Consider the following 23,785-nt stretch of genomic DNA (forward strand, 5'->3'; position numbering starts at 1 on the left):
TAAGTTTTCTTTGCACTTTGGGAGGCCACAGGGGGAGCGTCACTTGAGCCCAGGAGTTTAAGACCAGCCTGAGCAAGATGGTGAGACCCTGTCTTTACAAAATAATAATAAAAATAATAAACAGCCTGGTGTGGTGGTGCACACCTGTAGTCCCAGATACTCAGGAGGCTGAGGCGGGAGGATCACTTGAGCCCAGGATTTGGAGGCTCCAGTGAGTTGCAATCCTGCCACTGCACTCCAGCTTGGGTGACCGAGCAAGACCCATCTCTTAAAAAAAAAAAAAAAGCAGCTTTATTTTACATGCAAAACAGCGCCCTGAAATGTGTTTCTCAAATCACTAACAGAAAAGATCAGCAAGATTACCAGGATTTTAGGATTAGGAAACTATAGTCTTAGGAGGTAATGAGGAGGCTCAGAGTGACAGACTATGGTCCCCATGGAGCCAGCCCCATGCCGGGGTGTTTTTTCCATTAAAGCTGTTCTCAGGTGTGAACGAGAGCCCTAAAAAAGTTTGACAGATACATATTGTAAATTTTTTGTGTGTTTTATTCATCTTGTTGGTATAAAAATAGTGACATTCTCTTCTTATGGCAATTATATTTGAGTTATCTATCTATCTATCTATCTATCTATCTATCTATCTATCATCTATCTATATCATCTGTCTATCTATCTATCTAATCTGTATTTTCAAGAGACAGGGTCTTTCAGTCTGTTGCCTAAGCTGGAGTGCAGCCTTGCGATCATAGCTAACTGCAGCCTTGAACTCCTGAGCTCAAGGGATCTCCCTGTCATAGCCTTCCAAGTAGGTAAGACTACAAGTGTGTGGCACCATACCTGGCTAATTAAAACAGTTTTCTTTTTTTGTAGAGAGGGGTCTCACTATGTTGCCCAGGTTGGTCTTGAACCCCTGGTCTCAAGCAATCATCCTGCCTCAGCCTCCCAAAGTGGTAAGATTAGAGGCCTGAGTCACTGCACCCAGCCTGATTTGTGGTATATTTAAATAAATGTATTTATTTGAACTATCAAATTATAATTGAACTGTCAAAAAATTCCTAGGGTATCTGTTGGGATATATGAAGAGTGATGAGGATTTCATACCTTTTTTCCTACTGAAGCCTCAAATGTACAAGAAACATCAAAATGGATTGAGTTTTAAGTGATTTTTAAATTCCTGTTAACACCTATTCTATTCAGGGATCTTTGTGTCTTAGGTTGAATTTCCAGAGGTGGCCCCTGAGATGAAAATTCATGTGAAAGTTCAGTAGTCCCCCCTCATCCACAGGGGTTACCTGCCTTAGGTAGGTAGGCCCCCCAATGGATGCCCAAAACTGCAGATAGAACCCTATATATAATATGATTTCTCTAGCATATGTACCTAAGATAAAGTTTAATTTATAAATTAGGCACAGTCAACAGATTGACAGCAATAACTAATAGTAAAATGACAACACACCAACATTACTACCTTTACACCTTGGGGCCATTATTAAGTAAAAATAAGGATGACTTGAACACAAGCCTCGCGATACGGAGAGTTGATCTGATAACTGAGCCGACATCTAAGTGGCTAATGGACGGTTGCATCTATGATATGGATACACTGGATAAAGGCAGGATTCATGTCTCACATGGGATAGAGCAGGATGGCTTGAGATTTCATCATGCCACTCAGAACGGCATGCAATTTAAAACTTATAAATTTTTTATTTCTGGATATTTTATTTAATATTTTCAGACCTAAGTTGACTGCCAATAACTGAAACTGCATGCAGAAAGTTAAACCTCAGGTAAGGGAGGACTACTGTAGTCTATCAGGAAATATCTCCAGAAGAAACCGGTAGCAGGGTGGGGAGGTAGGACAGGGAAGGGAAGGCCAAGCCAGGGTGTGATATCAGAGTCCCAGAGAGTCTAACTCCTAATCCTGCAGGAAGACCACCCTGACTAGGGCAAGGGTTAAGAATAGATCCCAGGCTGGGCGTGGTGGCTCATGCCTGTAATCCCAGAACTTTGAGAGATCAAGGCAGAAGGATGGCTTGAGTCCAGGAGTTCAAGACCAGCCCAGGCAAAAAGTGAGATCCCTGCCGACCCCCATCTCTACAAAAAATAAAAACAATTAGCTGGGAGTGGTGGCACTCACCTATAGTCCCAACCACTAGGAAGGCTGAAGCAGGAGGATCGCTTGAGCCCGGAAGTTTGTGCCACTGCCCTCCAGCCTGGATGACAGCAAGATCCTGTCTCAAAAAAAAAAAAAAATCCCAGGAGATAGCACTTCTTGCTCTAGGGCCAACAGATTTGGCAGCCTGAGAGCAGTTTTGGGATTAAAAAACCCTGCAAATACTGGTTGGGGGACGACATCACACTGAGGGAGGGTGCTGTGGGCAAAAGGGATCTCATATGCTGTGGGTGGAGCACAAACAGCAAGTTGCGAGAACAGCTAAAGCTAACTGAGGTAAAGGGGTATCTCAATTAAGATTGCATTTGGCTGCATGTAGTAGAAATCTGACCCAGTGCCTAACCAAAAGAGTTTATGTTCCCAATATACCAAGAAGTTCAGACATTGGCAGTCCAGGATTAATACAGCAGCTTCTCGATGTTATCGGTCAACAACATGCCAGCTCTGCCTTGCTTGTTGCTGCATGATTGCGAGATGGCTCTACTGCCTCCAGCCTCACATCTGCATTCCTGGCAGGAAGAAGAAGAGGAACAGAACAGAAAAGGCTGTATGTCTACTAGGAAAGCAGGTATTTTCCAGAAATCTCTAGCAGACTTCTGTTTTCTTTCCCATTGTCTATAACTGAATCACATAATTACCTTTAGACGTATGGAATTCTGGGAAGGTGACATATGGTTCCCTTGAAAATAATAACTTTTCATTCTTTGCCCTTTTTTTTTTTTTTTTTTAGTGAAGATGAGAGAATGGGCAACGACTGGGCATACAGTGGTGTCTATCCAATAGGGGATTTTTTTTTGGTAAAAATATAATAATAGGCTTTAGGAGCTTCCTAAGACAAGATTTAAGTACAGACAGCTTAGATATCTGAGGGATGGTGCCAGAACTTGCCAATGAGGAATTGAGGTAGGGCTGGTTTATGGGCAGTGACCTGTACAGTTGCACAGGGAGTGTGGAAGGGCCCTGTGTTTGGTTTCATGCTATGCTGTCACTGAGCAATCACATTCTGTCTTTGGACTTGTGTTATTAAGTCTGATGGGACAATGGAACATATGTGTTTTTTGGACTTGTGTTATTAAGTCTGATGGGACAATGGAGCATATGTGAAGTGGCAGCACACGCCCTTGTTGGCTCAGGCTCGTGGTACAGCGTGCAATGAGCAATGTGCTTGCCAAGCAGTTAGCTCAGCTGCACAGGCCAGGATGGGACCTGGGCCCAGATTGGTGGTAGTGATGATGGTGATAACAGCAGCAGAAGCAGCAACTGCGGAGACAGCAGCCATAGCCCTGGAGACAGGAGAAGCTCCACTTGAAGGCAGTGCTAGGATTCGTGTTGGGAGGTCAGTTTGCTGGTCTATCCCTGGAGCCCATTCCTGGGGCATCTGCACAAACCATAACTTCTTGGCTAGAAACTGCTGGCTGTCAGGCAGTCAAACTTTGTCAGTAAACTATTACAAAAATAAAAATGTACACATAGACATTGCAATAAAACCTGTCAGGGAGTTATTAAGAGTCTTTAGAATTTAGAATCCCTGGTTTTGGAAAGTACCACAACATTGCAAAACAAATATTCACAAGCTTAGAAACAAATTAAATTTAAAGACAATCTCATCATACCATATAAAAACCTGGTATTTTCATATAAAGCAATGGATGAATCAATTATTGATGAAGAAGACATTTAAAATTAAATTTTATCTTGTAATTGAAGATACAGTGATAGAATGCATAAACAGGTGTTTGCATTTTCAACAAATCATAAAGCCAGTTTCTTGTAAAACCTCCACAAGTTACAGAAAATGTAAGAGGAAATAAAAAACCATTGTACAATTTGCATTTAAAATAAAATTCAGACACGAAACTGGTTTATATGAAGAGTTAAGTCTTTTTAGAAAAATTATTCGAAAAGAATTGTCAGCTCTCGATGTATTAATATGTATGATTTATCAGACATTTATCCTAATGTTGTCACAGCCTATAAAATACTCCTAACAGCTCCAGTAACATTCACATCAGCAGAAAGATCCTCCTTAAAATTAAAATTACCAAATTTATTTGCAATCTTGCATATTCCAAGAGCGACTCATGTGGCTTTCAATTATATCAATTAAAAATGAAGTTGCCAAAAGTATAAATTTTGATGACTTAATAAACAAATCTGCAGAAGTGAGCCAGAAAAACCTCATGATCAATCAAGATACCATACTAATAAAGTATAGACATCCTTGGGCTCTGCATCGACAGATTCGACCAACTGAGGATGGAAAATATTCAGAAAAGAAAAACCAATTAAAAAAACCACAATAACAAACAATACACAGTAAAAAATATAATATGACAACTATTTATATAGCATTTACATTGTATTAGGTATTATAAGTAATCTAGAGATTATTTAAAGTATGCAGGAGGACATATGTAGGTTATATGCAAATACAATGCCATTTTATATAAGAGACTTAAGTATCTGAGAATTTTATTATCCAAGGGGTTTCCTGGAACTGATTCCCCTTGGATCCCAAGGGATGACTGTATTGGCGGTGGTGGTAGCGGTAGTATTGTTACAAAAATAAGAGAAGAAACTCACAGACAGAAGAGAAATAATAAGCACATTATTTATTATGTTATATAAGATTAGGACACCAAAAATATTTTCTTCAATTCGTAATTCTACGTTGTTATGTATGTATCATGATTACCCTTGTTATGGACTGAACTGTGGTCACCCAAGATTCATATGTTGAATCCTTAACCCTTAATGTGACTGTATTTGGAGATAGGGCCTTTAAGGAGATCATTAAGGTTAAATGAGGCCTTAATGGTAGGTCCTAATTCAATAGCACTGGTGTCCTAATAAGAAGAGAAGGAAACACCAGAGAGAGCACTCATTCAGCAAGCACACCAGGAAAGACCATGTGAAGACATGGTGAGAAGATGGTTGTCTACAAGCCAGGAAGAGAGCCCTCAGCAGAAACCAACTCTCCTGGCACCTTCCTCTTGGACTTCGAGCCTCCAGAACTGTGAGAAAATAAATGTCTGTTGTTTAAGCCACCATCTGTGGTATTTTATGACAATGCAAGCTAACTAATATGTATGCCCCTATTACATTTTATAAATAAGAATTTTTTTTTTTTGAGATGGCGTTTCGCTCTTGTTGCCTAGGCTGGAGTACAATGGCATGATCTCCACTCACCGCAACCTCTGCCTCCCGGGTTCAAGTGATTCTCCTGCCTCAGCCTCCTGAGTAGCTGGGATTACAGGCATGTGTCACCACACCCAGCTAATTTTTGTATTTTTCGTAGAGACGGGGTCTCACCATGTTGGTCAGGCTGGTCTCGAACTCCTGACCTCATGATCTGCCCTCCTCGGCCTCCCAAAGTGCTGGGATTACAGGCATGAGCCACCGAGCCCGGCCCAGAAAATATTTTTAATGAAAAAAAAATCTTTATATTTTAGTGCCTTTAATGACATTTTCCTCTTACTTTTAAACAAGGGGCTCGAGATTTTCATTTTGCACTGGGCCCCACAAATTACATAGGCGACTGTACTCTGAATTGAGGTCACACTCTGTGCCTCCCCTACGGCCTCAGAGCGGTTGTCTCCCTGCTTCTCTCTCCTTCCTCTCTCTCTAGATCAGCTGCTTCCACCCTGATTCAAGTACGCAACACCCACCCACTAATTCTGTCTCCATTTCTGAGAGAAAGAATCTAATTGGCTTAGCCCAGCCCATGCATTTGCTAGTCCAGGGTCAGATGCCCTGTTCCAATGGGCTGAGGATGCCTGGCTGTCCAGGCCCACACTTTGCTGGGGCTCAGGTGGAAGGCAGTTTCAGAGGAGATGGCATGGACTGGACTTGTACTTCCAACTGAGGCACTTACGATGCTTTCACAGAGGATTGTCTGGCTTTGATACTCCACTTCCTTTTACAAGGTGTTTAGCAGATTCACTCCAAAAAATAAATATAACCCATCACAGCTTAAAAAGCAGAAACCAAAGCCCTGTCCTCAGAAGTATCTTAGGGCTGTCTTGCTCAGCTTTCCATTGACAACCCATTAAGAACAGGACTGGGGGAGATTTTCAACAGCATAATGCAAATGCTCATAGGTTTTTAGTTAAGGGTACTCTAAACTCATTTTAGCATGGATTTTTGACATCCTGTCTCACTTAATATTAAACCGTGCTTCAAAAAAGTTAAACAGCAGCACTTTGGGAAGCTGAGGCGGGCAGATCACCTGGGGTCAGGAGTTCGAGACCAGCCTGGCCAACATGGTGAAACCTCGTCTCTTCTAAAAATGCAAAAGAATTAGTGCCAGGTGTGGTAGCACACACCTGTAATACCAGCTATTAGGAGGCTGAGGCACGAGAATCGCTTGAACCTGGGAGGTGGTTGCAGGGAGCTGAGATCGCACCACTGCACTCGGGCAAGACTATGTCTCAGAAAAAAAAGCAACGACAAAAAACAAACAAACAAAAAAAGTTAAGCAGCAAAGATATAAATAAAAATAGAAATATTCATATTTTCTACCAAGACAAATTTTAAGGACACGTTTTTGGTAAGAAATCATATTTATCATTAAAAAGCAGTGACAGCAAGACCCTTGCTATACATTTTGGGAAGCAAATTTGAAAGATTCCTGTTGAAATAAAAGTAGAAATTAAAATCATTGAATAGTAAAATATTTTATATAGTAACGCCTTAGTTACCTAGAAGTCGGACTTAAGGGCAACTCCTGAAATCTGGAATACAGCAATGGAACTAAGTTCCCTGAGGCACTGAAACAGTTTTCACAAAATCAATTCACTGAAGCTCATTCGTTTTAGTTGTAGAAGAGGGACTCAGTCAGAGCCTATTCACCCTTACTATTCACTGTCTAAATAACTTTGATTATCCAGTCTGCCACCCACAGCATGTTAAAACCAACAATTTACTAGGGTAGAAGGGTGCTGCTAAAATATAGAGAGTGATTATTCACATCAGGGAGGAAACAGGAAAGGCGGAACTGTCAAACCATTTTGGAGATATTCAGTGCATACGTGCGTCCATGTACCTTTCTTACATACATTTAATTAGTGTGGGCTGAATGCCAGCTATTAGCCTATGACTGTGCTAGGTGCACAGGATACAGAGATTAAGGACTCAGTGTCTGCCTTAAGGGGCTTCTAATCTAGCAGAAAGGGTGACAAATAAAAAGGCAATTACAATATAATGTGGAGAATGATTAAGTGCCTGATTCGGCTTAAATCAGAAGATAAGCTAAAATGCATTTCAAGTATTTCAGGTAAGACATCTGAAACCCCAAATTAAGATCGGGGTAGTGGGGATGCAGAAATGTGTCAGACTTTAAAGATGATGGAGGTAGAATTCGCACTGCTGGATGACAGATTGAGGTGAAAGGCGAGGGAGAAAAAAGAGTCCAGGATGTCACTCAGATTTCTGGCTGTTGTGAAGAAAGAGTTAGAGGCTCCAGTCTCTCCAGAGGGCATCACCTCATTACAGCTGACATTTTAAACGAAGACTTGGGAATCACTGACAAAAGGTCAGGGAAGTACAAAATCCATTTAGTAGCGACTTTCTCTGCTGGCGAAGAAAACACCTCGTCTTAAATGACTGGTATACGGAGGAGGTTTTGTAAGTTCCTTGAGGGCAGGGCACCCAACATTTATCCTTCCGTCCCCAGTGCCCCAATACAGTAGATGCTTAGTAACAACGTCTTTACTAGATTTATAGAAACCAATTTAGATCATCTTGACCTTTTCTAGTCATCTCCCTTTAGAGTGTAAGATAAAACTGAGGAAATTTATAGATGTCTTTAGTCCTTGAGCAGATAACGGTTGGCTCTAGACATATTTCTCTTTCAAAAAGAATTTTTCTTAGGAGAATTGAAAAGTCTACTTTGTTGTCTTATTGAATCAGATCTTAAGACCCTGACAAGCAACCTTTCCATCGCTTCAGGTTTTCAGCTGCTTCGAGAGTAGCAGACACCAATTAGCTTCCTGACTGGCTCTGGGGTGTGGAGAGAGGCAAGTGGTGGCACCTCAGGGCACCGGAGCAGCCCTCTGTCCCCACAGGCACTCTGCATGCTGACAGGTCCGGAAAAGGACTGTCATACCCTAAAGAAAAGGAGGCCTCATTCGGCTGACCTTGGGGAGTAAAATGTCCCCTGAAACCTTTTAGACCCCTAGAAGGTTCCTCAGGGGCTTCTGCTGGAAAAAAGCTTTTAAGAGGCAACTTGTAAACAATTAAGTCAAGATGCATTTAAAAAGAAAATCTCAGAATTAGGTCAGAATTGGACAGGGGGAAATAACCATCTGGATGTGTTATGAAGCTTTTCAGAAACTGTTTTCATGATTTTTATCACCGACATCTATTGGAGTAATGTTATTTTTTTTATTTGAATATTTAATTTTCAAAGTTAAAGCCTGAGGAATAGAAGCATTTTATCTTTTACAGATAGCTGTGAGTCATGGTTTATATATCTTGAGTTTTTCTCAGCTTTAAAATCTCAGTTGGCTGTGAAGTGGGGGAGAAAAACAAAATAATGAAATTGCACAAGGAAAACCAACTTCCAAAAACACTCCCAACAATGTTCCTTCTTGCATGTGAAAGATACGTTATTACATCAGATTGCCAAATTTGTGAGCTTGAATAGCAGATGTTCTCATTGCAAAATCTCTGATTAAGAGGAACACGGTGCTGCAGGGGATGGGTGCTAGAACTAAAACTAAACTGGGCAGTGGGTCTTCTGGGTGGAGATTTATGTCCCTTGGCTGGAGGAGACATGGTTGTGTGTGTGGAAATTCTTTTGAATTTTCCTGAAGCAGCTGTGATTTTCTGCAAGCCTGAACCCGAGGTAAGCTGTTTCCGTTTCAGCCACCTCTTTATGGGGAGGTCACTCTGGAAGCATTTATCTGGTATGGGGGCCAAGACTCCCGGTAAGGGGGAGGCGGATGTGGGAGGAGCCCGTCTGGAGGGATGGGGTTCTCATCACCTCTCCCTGGCCTTGCTGCCTCCAACCAGGGGCCATGGTGACTATGAAGGGACACAGTCAGTCCAAAGCCACCCCGGGAAAGATGTGGCCTGCATCCTGGCAGGCTCAGGACGTGTAGGGGGCTGCACCAGGCACAGCGAGTAACCCTACTCCGTTTCTGAACGCACGCGGGGGTGCTGCCAATGTAAAGCTCTCTGTTAAGAACGGGTCCTAGCCCTCAGCGGAGGGTCACGAAGAAATGACAGACTTTCCTGGCAAGACTGTGGAATCAGAGCGAGCCATTTTTAGATGTAAATGTCTGGCTTTGCCTGCAGCATTTCAGGGAAGACTTGACTGCTGTGCGTTGCCGCCCTCCGCCCCGCTCCCCTGCACTTACCCACCCACCTCGCCTGCACCGATCCGCAGACGCGCGCGGGGAAAGGTACGCGCGATGCTTTCCCACTCGCTCAGCGGGCGCCGCTCACTGGAAACTCGCTCCGGATTCCGAACCCGAGAGCAGAGCAGAGGGAAGCCCCTTTGCTGAGCAGCTCCTTAGTGGAGGGCAATGAACGCGCTGAAATCCCGGAGTCTTCTCTGCCAAAGACATGCCGAGTTTGTGCATTCTGAGATCAATTCTGGGCTTTCCTGAAATTTTACTGGGGGTCCCAAAATTTAATTCGGAGGCGTTGCCTTCCATTCTTCCCCTGAAAATAGATATATGACACAGAAGTATTTGTTTACTAGCTCCCTCTCCCATCAGATATATAGGGTCTTTAGAAAATCCTTGTAAACTTTGAAACTTTAATAATTTTTATTCTACATACCATGGGCCTCAAATAGTATTTAAAAGGGAAACTTGAAGGTGAAGACATTTGCTTATACGATTGCACATTTGTATTTCGGATTCTATACAAACAAAAACGGCTTCCATAAGTGAGCATCTGTTTTCTAACAATATGAAAATATTTTAAAAATTCACACACCACTTGCAACTACAGAGTTTCCTCTGGTTCTTTTAAACAATTAACATTAAATCATAATGGTTCACAGGTTGTATGAGCTCCCTTTTCTGTGACTGGGTTGAAGAGCTTTCCTTACTGACACTAGTCTTATTGTTCCTTAATTTCAGATAGATAGAGAAATATCTCACGGGATTATTCATCTTCAGCTGTACTCAACTGGTTTTACTTCCTCGGTTCAAATGCATTTTGAATGTTTCCATCTGAGCTTATATGCTGTGCCTGTCCTTAATAACACTGTTGGAAAGATACCGTTCATTGAATTCTCACCATTCCATCCTAATTACTTTTTCTTTGAGGCTTTGGTCTTTAAAATACAATAGCCTAGAGGCCTCTCTAATCCTGAGGGTGGTGCCAGTAACAGGGTAAATGTGCTCATAATAGAATTTCCACATTTTTCTTTTAAAAATACTTTTAAAATGTCACAAGTAATATATATCCATGATGAAAACTGAAAACAGATAAGCAGAAATAAAAACTATGCACTTACATGTACATATTTATAAATATGAATATATCAAAATGTATGCATATTTATAAAAATATGATACATTCAATTTTAAAAACATTTTTCTGCTAAATAAAGCATGAACACTTTCCTTTATTCTAATGGCTACTTAATTTTGCCCATACAGATGTAATAAAATCAATTCAATTAATTCTTTATTGTTGGAGATGCAAATTACTGAAAAATATTTGCTATTGGAAATACAGCAATGAACATCTTATATTCTTGTGCATTTGCCCAGTTATTTTTATAAGATAAATTTTCTGGGCCCCAATTTCATTTTGACCAGAGCTTTTACTTATGGCTTCAACCTGCTGCCTTCAATGGGAGCTGATTTTGCTGATACAGAAGATAGTATTGCCTCTACTGAGTTCTTCATATTAGTTCCTCTGACTCGAGTCTTCATTCTAGTTACAGTCTCTCTGAAAATTTCTCACTTTGGGTTTTCTATTCCTTTACTAGAGACTATATGGAGCTCGGCCAAAGTGTCCTTTATAATTTCCCCATTTCCCCTTATCCTTCCTCTGCCTTCTCTTTAAATGCCCACAAATCTAGGCATAATTCTATTCTTGACTTCCCTTCTTTGTAGTCTATGCTCTCCCTTAGCTAGTTTGTCCTCTGATTCTATTTATGAGAATGATTCATCCTTAAGCTCTATCCTTTCCCCCAACTTTTTGATTTGTATCCCCATATATTCCTTGGCATCTTCCCATGATCATAGTGCAAGTATCTTAAAGTTAGTATTCCCCAGACTCAATGCTTTATTCCAAACTCACAGCAAAACAAAAACAAATAAAAATAAAAAACATAACCAACTCCACCTCCCAAACAAAAGAGCTCATTTTCTTCTTCCATATTCTCTCTTTTAAAGTTGAAGATGCCCACTGATCCATCAGCAAAGGGTCATTCAGATTTAGATTGAATAGACATTTATTAACTGTATCAAGTCATATCGGTTTCCTGCTTAAAACTCTCTAGTGGCTCCCCATTGCCATTAAAGTGTGACTCAAACTCCTTACAGGAACCATCAGGCTTCTGTGATCTGGCCTCTGTCTGCCTCCTGCCCAGATCTTCTCCCAGACTCCTCCTGCCTCTCTATGATCAGCTGCCTGCTTTCTGACCTTCTCTTCAAAGTACAAGTGCACGTGCATCTCAGAGACTGAGCACTTGCTCTTCCTTTGGCCAGAACCCCGTTTTGGATTATGTATTTGGTGTTGTAACTAACAACTCATTGCCAACCCAAGATCATTTGGATTTTCTGCTATATGTTTTTCTTTTGGAAGTTTTATAGTTTTGAATTTCACATTTAGTCTATGATCTATTTTGAGTTAATTTTTGTGAAAGGTAGGTCTTTGTCTAGATTCTTTTTTTTTTTTTTTTTTTTTGGCATTATCTATCCAATTATTCCAGCACCATTTGTTGAATGCTCAACCCTTTCTCCATTGAATTGCCTTTGGGCCTTTGTCAAAGATCAGTTAACTATTGTGTGGGTCTATATTTGAGGACTAATTAATATAAATTTAAAGATTCCTTTATTCAAACATTCTATCAGCAAATATTTCATTGAGCAGCTACTATATGATCAGTACTGTTTTAGGTAGTGGGAACATATCTAGGAGTCAGAGATTTATGGAAATAAGTTAGCTTTGAGTCTCATTTGTACAGTATTTCCTTTTCTGGCAACCCAAAAACTTCATTAAGGAAAAAAGAAGGAAGTAAAAAGGACTTGCTTAAGCATCATGGCCATGAGGAAGGGGGAGGGGAAGATGACATTTTTAGACTGGAACTTAATTTTTGTAAGGATGAGAACTTAGAGGTGTCAGTCTGGTGCTGACTCCTCAGGGGGGAACTTCTGGGCTCCTGTGTGTCCCATTCAAGGATGGTATATTTGTCTGTTTTTATGCTGCTGATAAAGACATACCCAAAAAGAGGTTTAATTGGACTTACAGTTCCACATGGCTGGGGAGGCCTCAGAATCATGGCAGGAGGCGAAAGACACTTCTTACATGGTGATGGCAAAAGAAAAATGACGAGGAAGCAAAAGTGGAAACCCCTGATAAACCCATCAGACCTCAAGAGACTTATTCACTATCACGAGAATAGCACAGAAAAGACTAGCCCCCATAATTCAATTACCTCCCCGGGGTCCCTCCCACAACACATGGGAATTCTGGGAGATACAATTGAAGTTGAGATTTGAATGGGGACACAGCCAAACCATATCAGATGAGTATTACTTGGCTCCTCTTCACTGTACACAAAGGGCAAGTCTATGGCAGTACATGGAAAATAGAGAATGAGTTGCAAGCTAGTCAATTGCGTGGAAGAAAAAGGAAAGAAAAGTAATTTCAGGGCAGGTGCAGTGGGTCACGCCTGTAATCCCAGCACTTTGGGAGGCCGAGGCGGGTGGATCATGAGGTCAGGAGATCGAGACTATCCTGGCTAACACGGTGAAACCCCGTCTCTACTAAAAATACAAAACATTAGCTGGGCGTGGTGGTATTAACCTATAGTCCGAGCTACTCGGGAGGCTGAGGCAGGAGAATTGCTTGAACCAGGGAGGTGGAGGTTGCAGTGAGCTGAGATTGCGCCACTGTACTCCAGCCCGGGAGACAGAGTGAGACTCTATCTCAAAAAAAAAGATTTCAAATATTGTTTTTTCATACTTCATATTAGGCATTTAGAAGTGAAAGTGACCTTAGAGATCATCTATCCCAACTCCCAACCCTGTGGAGGAATCCGTCTACAAAAGCTGTAGCAGAAACCAGCCTGTACTTGAACCTTTCCAGTGACGGGAAACTCAGTACCTCAGAAGTGCCACTTAATTATAGAAGACCCTCCCTTACTCAGAACTGAACTCTGCCTTCCAGAGACTCCCAAATATGTGTCCTAATTTTATTCTCTGAAGCAACAGACATATATATCTAATGTCCTCGTTTGCAATAAAGTCCTTTGCACATGGTTATCGGGGGTTCCCTAAGTCCTGGATTCTTTCTCTCCGCACTTCCCCTTAAGTCTTGGCTTCGAGACTTTTTAAAGTTGTTTTCTGGTTGGCTAAAGCCCTTGTTAAAGATGCTGCTCAAAACGAACACAACACTCCTGGTATTTGAGCCTAGGGTTTAGTTGATGTGGGTTGCTAACAAGAAACTTTTTTTTTGAGACAGGGTCTTGCTTTGCTGCCCAGGTTGGAATGCATTGGCACCATCATGGCTCACTGCAGCCTTGACCCCTGGGCTCAAGCCATCCTGCTGCCTTGGCCTCTTGAGTAGCTGGGACTATAGGTTAATACCACAGACTATAGCTGGGACCGCAGACACTTGTCACCACACCAGGTTAATGTTTTTGAATTTTAAGTAGAGACAGGGTCTTGTTAGTTGCCCAGGCTGGTCTCGAACTCCTAGGCTCAAGTGAGCCTCCCGCCTCAGGCCTCCCAAAGTGCTAGGATTACAGGCATGAGCCACTGTGCCCAGTAAGGAAACACCTTAATTATACTTAACTATAATTCTGTTTATATGAATGTCTTATCTATACTTCTGTTTATACGTTTATACTCTTTTTTCTCCCAGAGGTTAAATGTTTAAAGTTCCTCATTATGCCTCGACTAAAGATGCTTCTACGTGAAAGTGTTGTTTCAATCTGTAATTTCACAATATTTTATTTTGGAAGCTGGTGGCAACAAGCTGGCAGGAAACATGGACCTTAGGAAAAGCAAACACATTCTATTTGCTAATGGTCACTAAGCGATTGTAACCAAGGCAAGCTTATTACAGAAAGGAACAATCAGCTGAAGTGTAAAGGCAGAGCGTCTGAAAAATCCTAACCCTTCTTCCCTGCATGCTAAAATCAGCTAACAGAGATAAACTATTAGCTGCTTCTTAAAAAAGGGATTTGTTTACACTACGTAATTTTTTATCAGTGGGACAGCCTGTTTGCCTGCCTGAGATCTTATTACTTATTAATGCATTATTACCTGTAAGAAAAAGGTGCTTGCATTTCAGAAGTTTGTGTGAATCACGTGTCCTCCTCATTTCCTACCAGGGTTCAGGTATTTGTTTATTTTGAATAATGACAGTTCTCAGTAAAGCTTAAGGTTTTAAGCTCATGCCCTTCTGCATAGAACCTAAACCAATCTGTCAACGTCTCTTTCCTGTTCAGAATTTTAGACTTAGTAAAAAGTTTGCAAACTAAGAGCTTTTATAAACAGAATATGACCATTAATATACTTGTTTCTGAATTCCAAGGGAAAATGTATGACAGCTCTTGTAATTTCAAATGCCTTGACCAATGTCACAAAGCTAATACTGATTATGGAACCCATGAGTATGACACTAGAATTCAGGGGCTTTGGGATTCCATTGTTGTTTTGCTTAATTAAATGGACATATATTAGGGCATGTATACTATACATGCTCAGTCTAAAGAAGAATAACCAAAGGAAAACTCTTGTTTTCACCACCATTTAAGGAGACCATTGCCAATTCCAATGTGACCTCTGTCCTTGGTACCCAAGGGGGAACCACAATCTCAAACTTTTAGTCATTTCCTTGTCTTACCACATATATATGTATCCCTAGACAATATAGGGTTTAGTTTTCTATGTTTGGGTATTTTATACAAGTGGAATTATGCTCTCTGTGTTCTTTTAGAAATCAATCCTTTTGCTCAATATTATGTTTGTGAGGTTCATTCATGTTACCCTGTGAAGTTGTAGTTCATTTTCAAAGCTTTCTTCTGCTGATAAGCCTTTGTGTTCTTTTGCAGATTAAAAAATGAATGATGCTTCTATGAACATTCTTATATGTGCATCTGGTGCTGTTTTTATTGTTTTATTTCTTGAGCACTTATTTTGTGTCAGGCACTGTTTTAAGCGCTTCAAATATATTGATTCATTTAAATCTGCTGCCCTCTGAGGTATGTAAAGTTATCATCCTCATTTCACTGATGAGGGAATTTGGTCCAAAGAGATTAAGTTAAGTTGCCTGAGGTGACAAACCTAGGAAGCTACAGAGACCAAGCATCTCAGCTTCAAGAGTCTTTCCTTGCAATCAATATACCATACCTATTCTTCTTTGGCTTATCAATCCCTCAATCAGTCACTTTGAAAAGTTCTAAGGTGTGTTTCCATTTGTCCATATATCCTTTTGTTAATCAAATGCTGGCAAATCCTTTTTAAAGCAAAAAGTCAACAAATTTAATAGAGATCCAATATGCCACACCTCCTTTTTGGGGCTTGGGGCTAAAATCTCTATCATTTTTTTCTTTTCCTCTCATATCAAATATCCTGATGTTTTTTCATTTCAAACCAATTTCAGAATGGGAAAGAATGCGCTTGCCTGAGAAGAAAGAATAATACGTAAATAATTTTAACTGTATGAGACATTTAAGAGCAGTATCTAATTCATATGCCCCTCAAAAGTGAGTCCCAGGGACAGGCAAATGACCAATGGTATTTATCCCCATCAGTGCTCATCTGTCTCAGTGGCCTGTGCAGGAAAACATAAACATGAGCCATATGTCCATCTTCTGAGTTGGTGGAAAGCCTCTGAATACCACCTAATCCAGAAAATGACAGATTGAGAAATCTAAAGAGATCTATTGGGGAGAGTAAGGGAGAAAATGCCTCATCTGCTTCCAGTTATAGCAAAGAGCCAGAGCATCAGTTCCTTGGGACAGAAGGAGCCTCCACCCATCAACACAAGCACAACAGAAAGCACCGCCAAACAGCCTCACGCACCAGCCTTCACCCCCTCTCTCAAGGGAGTCTTGCATGTAGCAATACTGAAAGAACCTTAACTCACTGGCATGAAAACCAGAAGTGAAAATCAAAGGGAAAATTTGTTAAAGATTAAAACTAGTAGGACTGAAGTTTTGCAGCCACCAAATGGGCCAAGGAGGCTGGAGGAACATCAGTCCTGCTGAGATGGTCAAAGTAATGGCCTGCATGGCCAAGGCTGCCTTCAAGCGCATGTCACTGAGGACCCAAAGCTTGGGAGAAGTGGTAGTGGAAACTAAGCACAGACAGTCTAACTCCAATAAGGGACGATACATGACCAGAATAGTCATCCAGCCAGTTTGGAGAGGTAGTAATTTTCAGGAAATAGTGTTTTTGAGAGGTTCAGTTATCTTTAAAGGACTTACAGTATTTTTGGTTGCTGCTTGGCTAAATCTATTTTATTTTCATTTTTATTTTATTTGAGACGGAGTCTCGCTCTGTCACCCCAGCTGGAGTGCAGTGGTGCCATCTTGGTTCACTGAAACCTCTGCCTCCCAGGTTCAAGTGATTCTCCCGCCTCAGCCTCCTGAGTAGCTGGGATTATAGGCACGTGCCACCACGCCTGGCTAATTTTTGTATTTTTAGTACAGATGGGGTTTCACCATGTCGGCCAGGCTGATCTCAAACTCCTGACCTCACGTGATCTGCCCACCTCGGCCTCCCAAAGTGCCAGGATTACAGGCGGGAGCCACCATGCCTGGCCTAAAACTGTTTAAAAGCATTATGTTTGGAAAAAATAATTCCCAATCTGTTGTTTCAAATGTTCTAACTTGAATAAGATTGGTGCATTATAAACTTAATCTGTAGTTAAAATCAGATAGTTACATATTTTTGAGTGAAAGGAGCAAGTTATAAAATAATCCAATATAATCCCCACTTTTGGGAAAAATATTTACATACATGCAATGAAAATGTCCGGAAAGTCCTACACCAAGGTTTATGAACTGAGGCACTATGGCATTTTGGGCTGGATAACTCTTTGTTATGGTAGGATGTTTAGCAGTATTTATTCCTGGCCTTGCCCCACTACATGCCGGCAGCACCCTCCTCCTGAGTGGTGACGATCAAAAATTTTCTAGACATTGCCACATATCCCCTGGGGGACAAAAATTCTCCCAGTTGAGAATCATTTCTCTATTCAAATATGTTTATGGTGGTTAAATCTGGGTGACAGTATTACAGGTAATTTTTCTTTCTTCCCCTACTTATTTCTAGTTACTCTACAATGAATATGTGTACATATATCTCAATATATGTCTTCTATAATAAAAATAAAAGCTATTATTAAAATACCCATAACCATAGCACTATTTATTTTAAAAATTATAGGTACATGCTTTTGAGCAAAATCTTTGAAAAATATCTGTAGATAGGTTTATGGAAGATATAATGTGGGGAATTAAAAAGGAAAAGTTCTTCTAAGATAATTTAGCAAAAATTAATCTGCAAGATGTGGGGGTGGTAATGTGTGGGCCAGAAATAACTTGATTAATGACCCAGGGGTACTCATCCATGACAACCAATCCTCTGTTTAATGTTCTCATTAGATTTACCAAGCTGGCGGTCTTGTGCTCTGGGCTGTACAAATAGTTTTTCTCTGCACTGATTTCCTTCCAGTTGGGCTCAGCATGGGCGGGCACCAGATCTTTCCCATGTTATGGGCTCCAGTGACAGTTCACTTCCCTCACTTCCTTCTTGAGAGGAAGACGTGGCACTACGTTTCATTCACTTTGCAGCGGTGGTATTTTCGTTCACCAGTTGTTTAGGATTTATGGGGTGTGGAAATGGAGCTGTTAATAGATGTTTTTTATTTCTATTAGATAAGGAAAACTTAACTAATGTTCAAGTGGTATATAAAATCCTGGGAATGACCAGGGATAAGATGGACAGTATAGTTGTCCCTTGGTATTCATTGGGGATTGGTTCCGGGACCCCTGAGGATACCAAAATCCATGGATGCTCAAGTCCATGGTATAAAATGGTGTAGATTTATTCTCCCGTGTACTTTCCATCGTCTCTAGATTGCTTGTAATGCCCAATAGGCCTAGACATCACTTCATGTAAGTGCATTCAGTGTAGTACTCAGTGTGATGCAAATTCAAGTTTCACTTTTTGGAATTTTGTGGATTTTTTAAAAAATGAATGTTTGATTTGCTATTGGTTGAATCCATGGATGCTGAACCCACAGATACAGAGGGCCAACTGGACTTAGACTCTGAAACTTCAACTTCTCAGCTCCACTTGAACCTCAGGCATAGAGATGGAATCTGAAGTGGACCAGAGGGTGGCTTCTTGGAGATGGTGAGGCGTGGCCACAGGAGGTACAGGATGCATGACAGCTGCCTCCCACACAGATATACCACATCTAAGAAGATGTCACCACCCCCACGAGAAATAGCTACTGTATGCTCATGTTTGAATGTGTGTGTATACATATACAGATTCAATATATACATATGTTGCAAAGAACTGAAACAGCAAAATTAGAGAATGCTCAATATTTCTGACATGCTTGGAATAACAAGAGATGTAAAAGCAACTCAGAATTAGATTCCCCTTTTACGAAGCCAGATAATGTGGCTGAACCACTGAAGGATTTCAATCTGAGGGCACAAAGTAGGAAGCAAATTACTATTTACTCTCTGGTAAGAAAAACAGAGTTAGACAAGGTATGCCTTTGAATCACTATAGTTGTATGTCTAAATGGCGTTTCTTTCTGGCAGTTAGTAATGGGACCTGGCAGTTAATGATGATGATGACAAACACTTAGGGAGCACTCACTATGTGCCCAGCACAGGTCTAAGTACCTTCTATAGTCCAACTCTTTCAATCCTCAAAACAGCCCTAAGGCAGCTCTTATTTCTATTGCACAGATGAGGACACTGAAAGACAGATTAGATGCTTAGAGAATATTTTGTGAATGGAATTAATAAGCAAAACTATCATCGATCACTTTATTTTTCTTTTGCTCTTAATAACAATTCATTCTTTCTCACTCTTGAACTACTTTTACAGTTAGCATAATACATCTGTCTTCAAAACCAGCAGAATCGTTTCCATAAAGATTGAGAATAACAGAACACCCTGATTAATATAATTACTCTCTAAATTAAACCATTAGATCTGAAACTGTTTGCATTTGTGGACAATCACGAAAGGTCATGACCCCAGAATCCATCTCTCCTAGCAGGGTTGTCCGCCTGTACCAAAAATGTCAATAAGGAAATATGGGTGATATCTATTCTCATGAAAGAACATCAATGGATTATGAGTTCATGATTAAAACAAATATATATTAAGGCAAACCATATGAAGTTACTGCTTGTCAGATTAAAAACAGCCAAATATCAACAATTATATATGGTTCAACTTCATAGATTGTGTCCCATTTCAAAGCAGCGCGACTGAAGAATTTAATTTTCTTACCAAGTGGTAAAGGAGATGGGAACAGTTACTGGAATTGAACTAGAAAGCTATTGTTTTATGGCATAGTTTAGTTCCTACAGTAAATTTTGTCAAATTTTAATAAACTCTCCCTTACATAGTCATTTAACTTATTTCTCTTGTATGTCCTATATTTACTTATGGGTTTTAATATTATAAGAATAGAGGATATTCATTCATAGATATTCCAAAGAGTCTTTGAACCACAGCCTATTCTAATGTTTAATATTATAATAGTAACACAGTAACCTAGTGCTTTACTGAACACTTTCTAGTTTACAGACTATGTAAATATCTTTTTGAAAACACATTTCCAGAAATAAATGTAATATTCTATTATAAAATGTGTCATTTTCTTTTAGGTTGGTTGTGAGAGACAGTAAGTCCCTACTAAATTATTGAGAGGACACTTTTCTGACTACAAAAGAATGCTCATTTATGTTTACACTCCAGAACTACTCATAAAGTATTAAAGATGGCCTCTTAAAGTAGCCAAGAGTGTGTGATATCATGAAGGTCTGTGCCTGATGTATTCACTCAAAATATGAATCATGATGATTAAATAGTTGAGGTTTTCACATGTGACCAACTTCCCACCAAGCTGGTATATGTGCATGTTTTAAGTATCTCCTCCTGCTCGCAATAAACCCAATTCTGAAAAAGTGGTATTTACAAAATGAATGATATTTGGGAAATATTTTTTACAGCACTATGTGCACATGGGAAGTACCCAGAAAATAACTGTACAAGTGTGCTTGTTCGAAAATAATGAACCAAGAGGCGAGAGTACACCCACCTGAATAAATTCTGCACCCAGTCTGGCAAACATTTATTGACTGCTTTCTCTGCATAGAACAACCGGCCAGCCCCTGGACTCCAGGCGCCCACCACCGTCGTTAAGAGACCTACATGCATGAACCAATCACACACATGCTATGAGAATAGAGAAAAGAAATAAGTAATTCTCACAGACACTGACAAACTGGAAAAAACTTCTTTCATCCCAGGTACTTTATGGCTGGGATCAAAGGGGTGACTCACTTGTTTGCACAGGAAACAAAAGGCAAAAGAAGTGTTGGCATCAGTTTTCCATTTGCACATATAACCCCCATTCCTCCATGAATTGCATGAGATAGGTTTCATTTTCTCCTGGTGGCCTGTCTGGAGCCGGTTCCTCATAGAGTCTAGAGAGAAGACCCTCCTCCCCGAGCCCAACCCCCTCAGAAGGCTCGCAGCCCTCTGAGTCGTGGTTGAAGCTGGACAGTGAAGGAATACACAGCCTGCCAGTATGGGGGTCCCAGTCGACCAGGGTTGTCGATGGCTCTTCCTCTGGCCCCTCCTCTGAGTCTGTGTGCTCCCCCGCCGGGGGGTCTAAGTCTTGGAGCTGAGGGGTGTCTGAGTACTGCAACGTTTGCGGGCCCAAGATTGCCAACACTGCCTGCGACTCCAATAATGTTCCTTGCGTGGACACCTCCTCCTGCAAACTGAGCTCCGGCTCTTCAGGCCCCGCACAAATGTCAGTGGTTCTGACATCATATTCATATTCAATGACTGTTTTATCCGGGGGTATTGTTCTGCTGAGGGACTCTTGCTGGGTGAGGGAAGTACCTTCCGTGTTTTCTTCAGAGTCGCAAAAAATTTCCATCAAATGCGAAGCATACCCTAAATGTTTCACCTCCTCTTCCTCCTGAGGGGGCCTCAGGTTCCCGCTGGGCTGAGGATCATTAAGGCTGGATACATCACTGCTTTTTCCCAGTAAACTCATATCCTGATGAGAAATTTTAGAATCATCCGAGATATTGAGGGTGATAAAGTTAATCACGATTTTTTCAGCAGGCACAAAGAATCTTTTGTCAAATTCATTTCCATAAATCAAAATCTGTAAAGAGAAAAGAGAATGGTTTTCACCTTTTCACTTTAGAGAGACATTAAAAACAGCTGTTAGGTAGAATATCTTGTCACCAGATAGTTTTAAAGACCTACTCTTACCAACTCATGTAAATGAAAGTTATGCTTGCAATATACAGAAAACCTCACTCACTGGGAGGCAAGAGACCCAAGACACACAAAAGATAGTTGGAAGCGAGAAGTGGTTCGCTGGGTGGGTATTTCTCCAGTCCAGGGCTGTTAGACTTGAATCTAACACCCTCGCCTGTTAGACTTGAATATTCTCTCCCCTGGACAAAGCTACAGTTTCCTAGGTGCTTTTCTTGTTTCTAGTCTTACTCTGCTCCAAGTTGTCCTGGAACTAATATCTGGTTGGATCTAAACCTTGATACTGACTATGATGCTCCTAACCTGAAACCCTATGGAGATTTCTCTTTGCCAGTGGAATGAGGCCGAGCTCCTTAGAACAGCACCCCAGCTGTCCCCTTACTTGGACCCACCGCCCACTCTCCAGTCTCATCTTCTTCTCTAGCTCCTCATCTGGAGCCTCCTGGTTTAGGGATGTCATGCAGTTTCCACACATCCACCTTGCTGTTTCTTCTGTCTGCACTACGGATGCTAACTCCTACTCACCTCTCATAGCCAAGCCCTGGCATGAGAGCTGAGCCCCTGTATAGGGTTTTGGGGCCCTCCTTGTACCCCCAGAGTTCCCAGTGCCTGCTCTCATCTTAGCCTTCACGTATTATTTTGAAATTCTAGTCCCCAACTAGGCTTGAACTTCTAGAAGGGCAGGGCAGGGATCATGACTGAACTTATCTGTGGGACCTTGTATAATCTGGTCATTAAATAGAACATCTTTTCAAAGCTAAGGAAAAAGGTTCTGTTAGTGAGCTAATCCAGAAAGCATTTTTTTGTTTGTTTGTTTGTTTGTTTTGAGACAGAATCTTACTCTGTCACCCAGGCTGGAGTGCAGTGGTGCAGTGTCAGCTTGCCGCAATCTTGGCCTCCTGGGTTCAAGTGACTCTCCTGCCTCAGCCTCCCGAGTAGCTGGGATTATAGGCGTGCATCACCATACCCAGCTAATTTTTGCATTTTTAGTAGAGATGGGGTTTCACACTGTTGGCCAGGCTGGTCTTGAACTCCTGACCTCAAGTGATCCAACTGCCTCGGCCTCCCAAAGTGCTGGGATTACAGGCGTGAGCCACCATGCCCAGCCCAGAAAGTGTTTTTTAATTCACCAGCTATTTAACTTTAAATTCACTCTGCCCTTAAAGGGAACTGAATCTGTTCTAGAACCTCCTCTTCTGTCCTCCTGGAGGTGTACTATTATAATAAAGACCCCTGCCACACCAAGTACTCACCAAATTTTCTGGGTGTTTCTCTTTGCCAACGTGGATATATCGGTAGATGGAATAGCCCATCACAGAAAAAAGAAACACGGTAACAGATACGGGCAAAACATACCAGAAGATGATTTTAGCCTTGAACTCTGATGATTGATCTGTTAAAAAAAAAAAAAAAAGGTAGGAAGTCGGGGGAAGGGATTAGATAGTTGTGATTTGATGTGATGGGAAAAAACTGGTATCGTTAAGCTGCTTCTGGGAAGATCACTTACATTTGGGAACTCAGTTTTCTCACCTCTACATTGAGAAGCTTAAGCTAAATGTTATAAGCGGTCTCAGAATTCTTACTCTCCCTGACAAGAGACGGTCTGAAGGAATCATCTGAATGTACCTCAAATGTTTACACTAAGAATACATCAGTCATCCAAGTCAGCACATTCCACCGTCGTATGTCTGGCTATGAGATTCATGCAGGTTCCTATATTTGAAAGTAAGTGTATTTGATATTCAAGTAAGTCACAGAATTTCAAACAACAAAATCCTCCAGTGAAGATCCCATTGAATTGCTCCACTTTTCCACGCCACCTGTTTGACTCAATCTTTCTGCATGTTCACTGAAGGACATGAATGCATGACGCCAATTTTATGTGAGTAGCAGAACCGTTCTTGCA

General features: G+C 41.0%; 1 protein-coding gene and 1 long non-coding RNA gene across 5 annotated transcripts in view; both read right to left on the bottom strand.

The window, feature by feature from the left end:
* Positions 1-1,702: 1,702 nt before the first annotated feature.
* On the bottom strand, positions 1,703-12,675 carry LOC105739576. Its single transcript, XR_001115505.2, has 3 exons — positions 12,615-12,675; positions 9,538-9,844; positions 1,703-2,685 (listed from the first exon to the last, which is right to left on the bottom strand). It is a non-coding gene; the product is annotated as an uncharacterized LOC105739576 (long non-coding RNA).
* Positions 12,676-20,685: 8,010 nt separating this feature from the next.
* Positions 20,686-23,785, bottom strand: part of IL20RA (interleukin 20 receptor subunit alpha) — a 42,723-nt gene continuing 39,623 nt past the window's right edge. For all 4 annotated transcript variants that reach the window (XM_030803645.1, XM_030803641.1, XM_003255773.4 and 1 more), the window contains 2 exons: positions 23,133-23,272; positions 20,686-21,763 (listed from right to left, as the gene is read on the bottom strand). In XM_030803645.1, coding sequence (XP_030659505.1) covers positions 20,966-21,763; positions 23,133-23,272 — 938 coding nt within the window. In that variant the 3' untranslated portion in view covers positions 20,686-20,965. The remainder of the gene's footprint in view (positions 21,764-23,132; positions 23,273-23,785) is intronic.

The sequence above is a fragment of the Nomascus leucogenys genome, chromosome 3, assembly GCF_006542625.1.
Source record: "Nomascus leucogenys isolate Asia chromosome 3, Asia_NLE_v1, whole genome shotgun sequence".
In the NCBI taxonomy this organism is placed as follows: Eukaryota; Metazoa; Chordata; class Mammalia; order Primates; family Hylobatidae; genus Nomascus; species Nomascus leucogenys.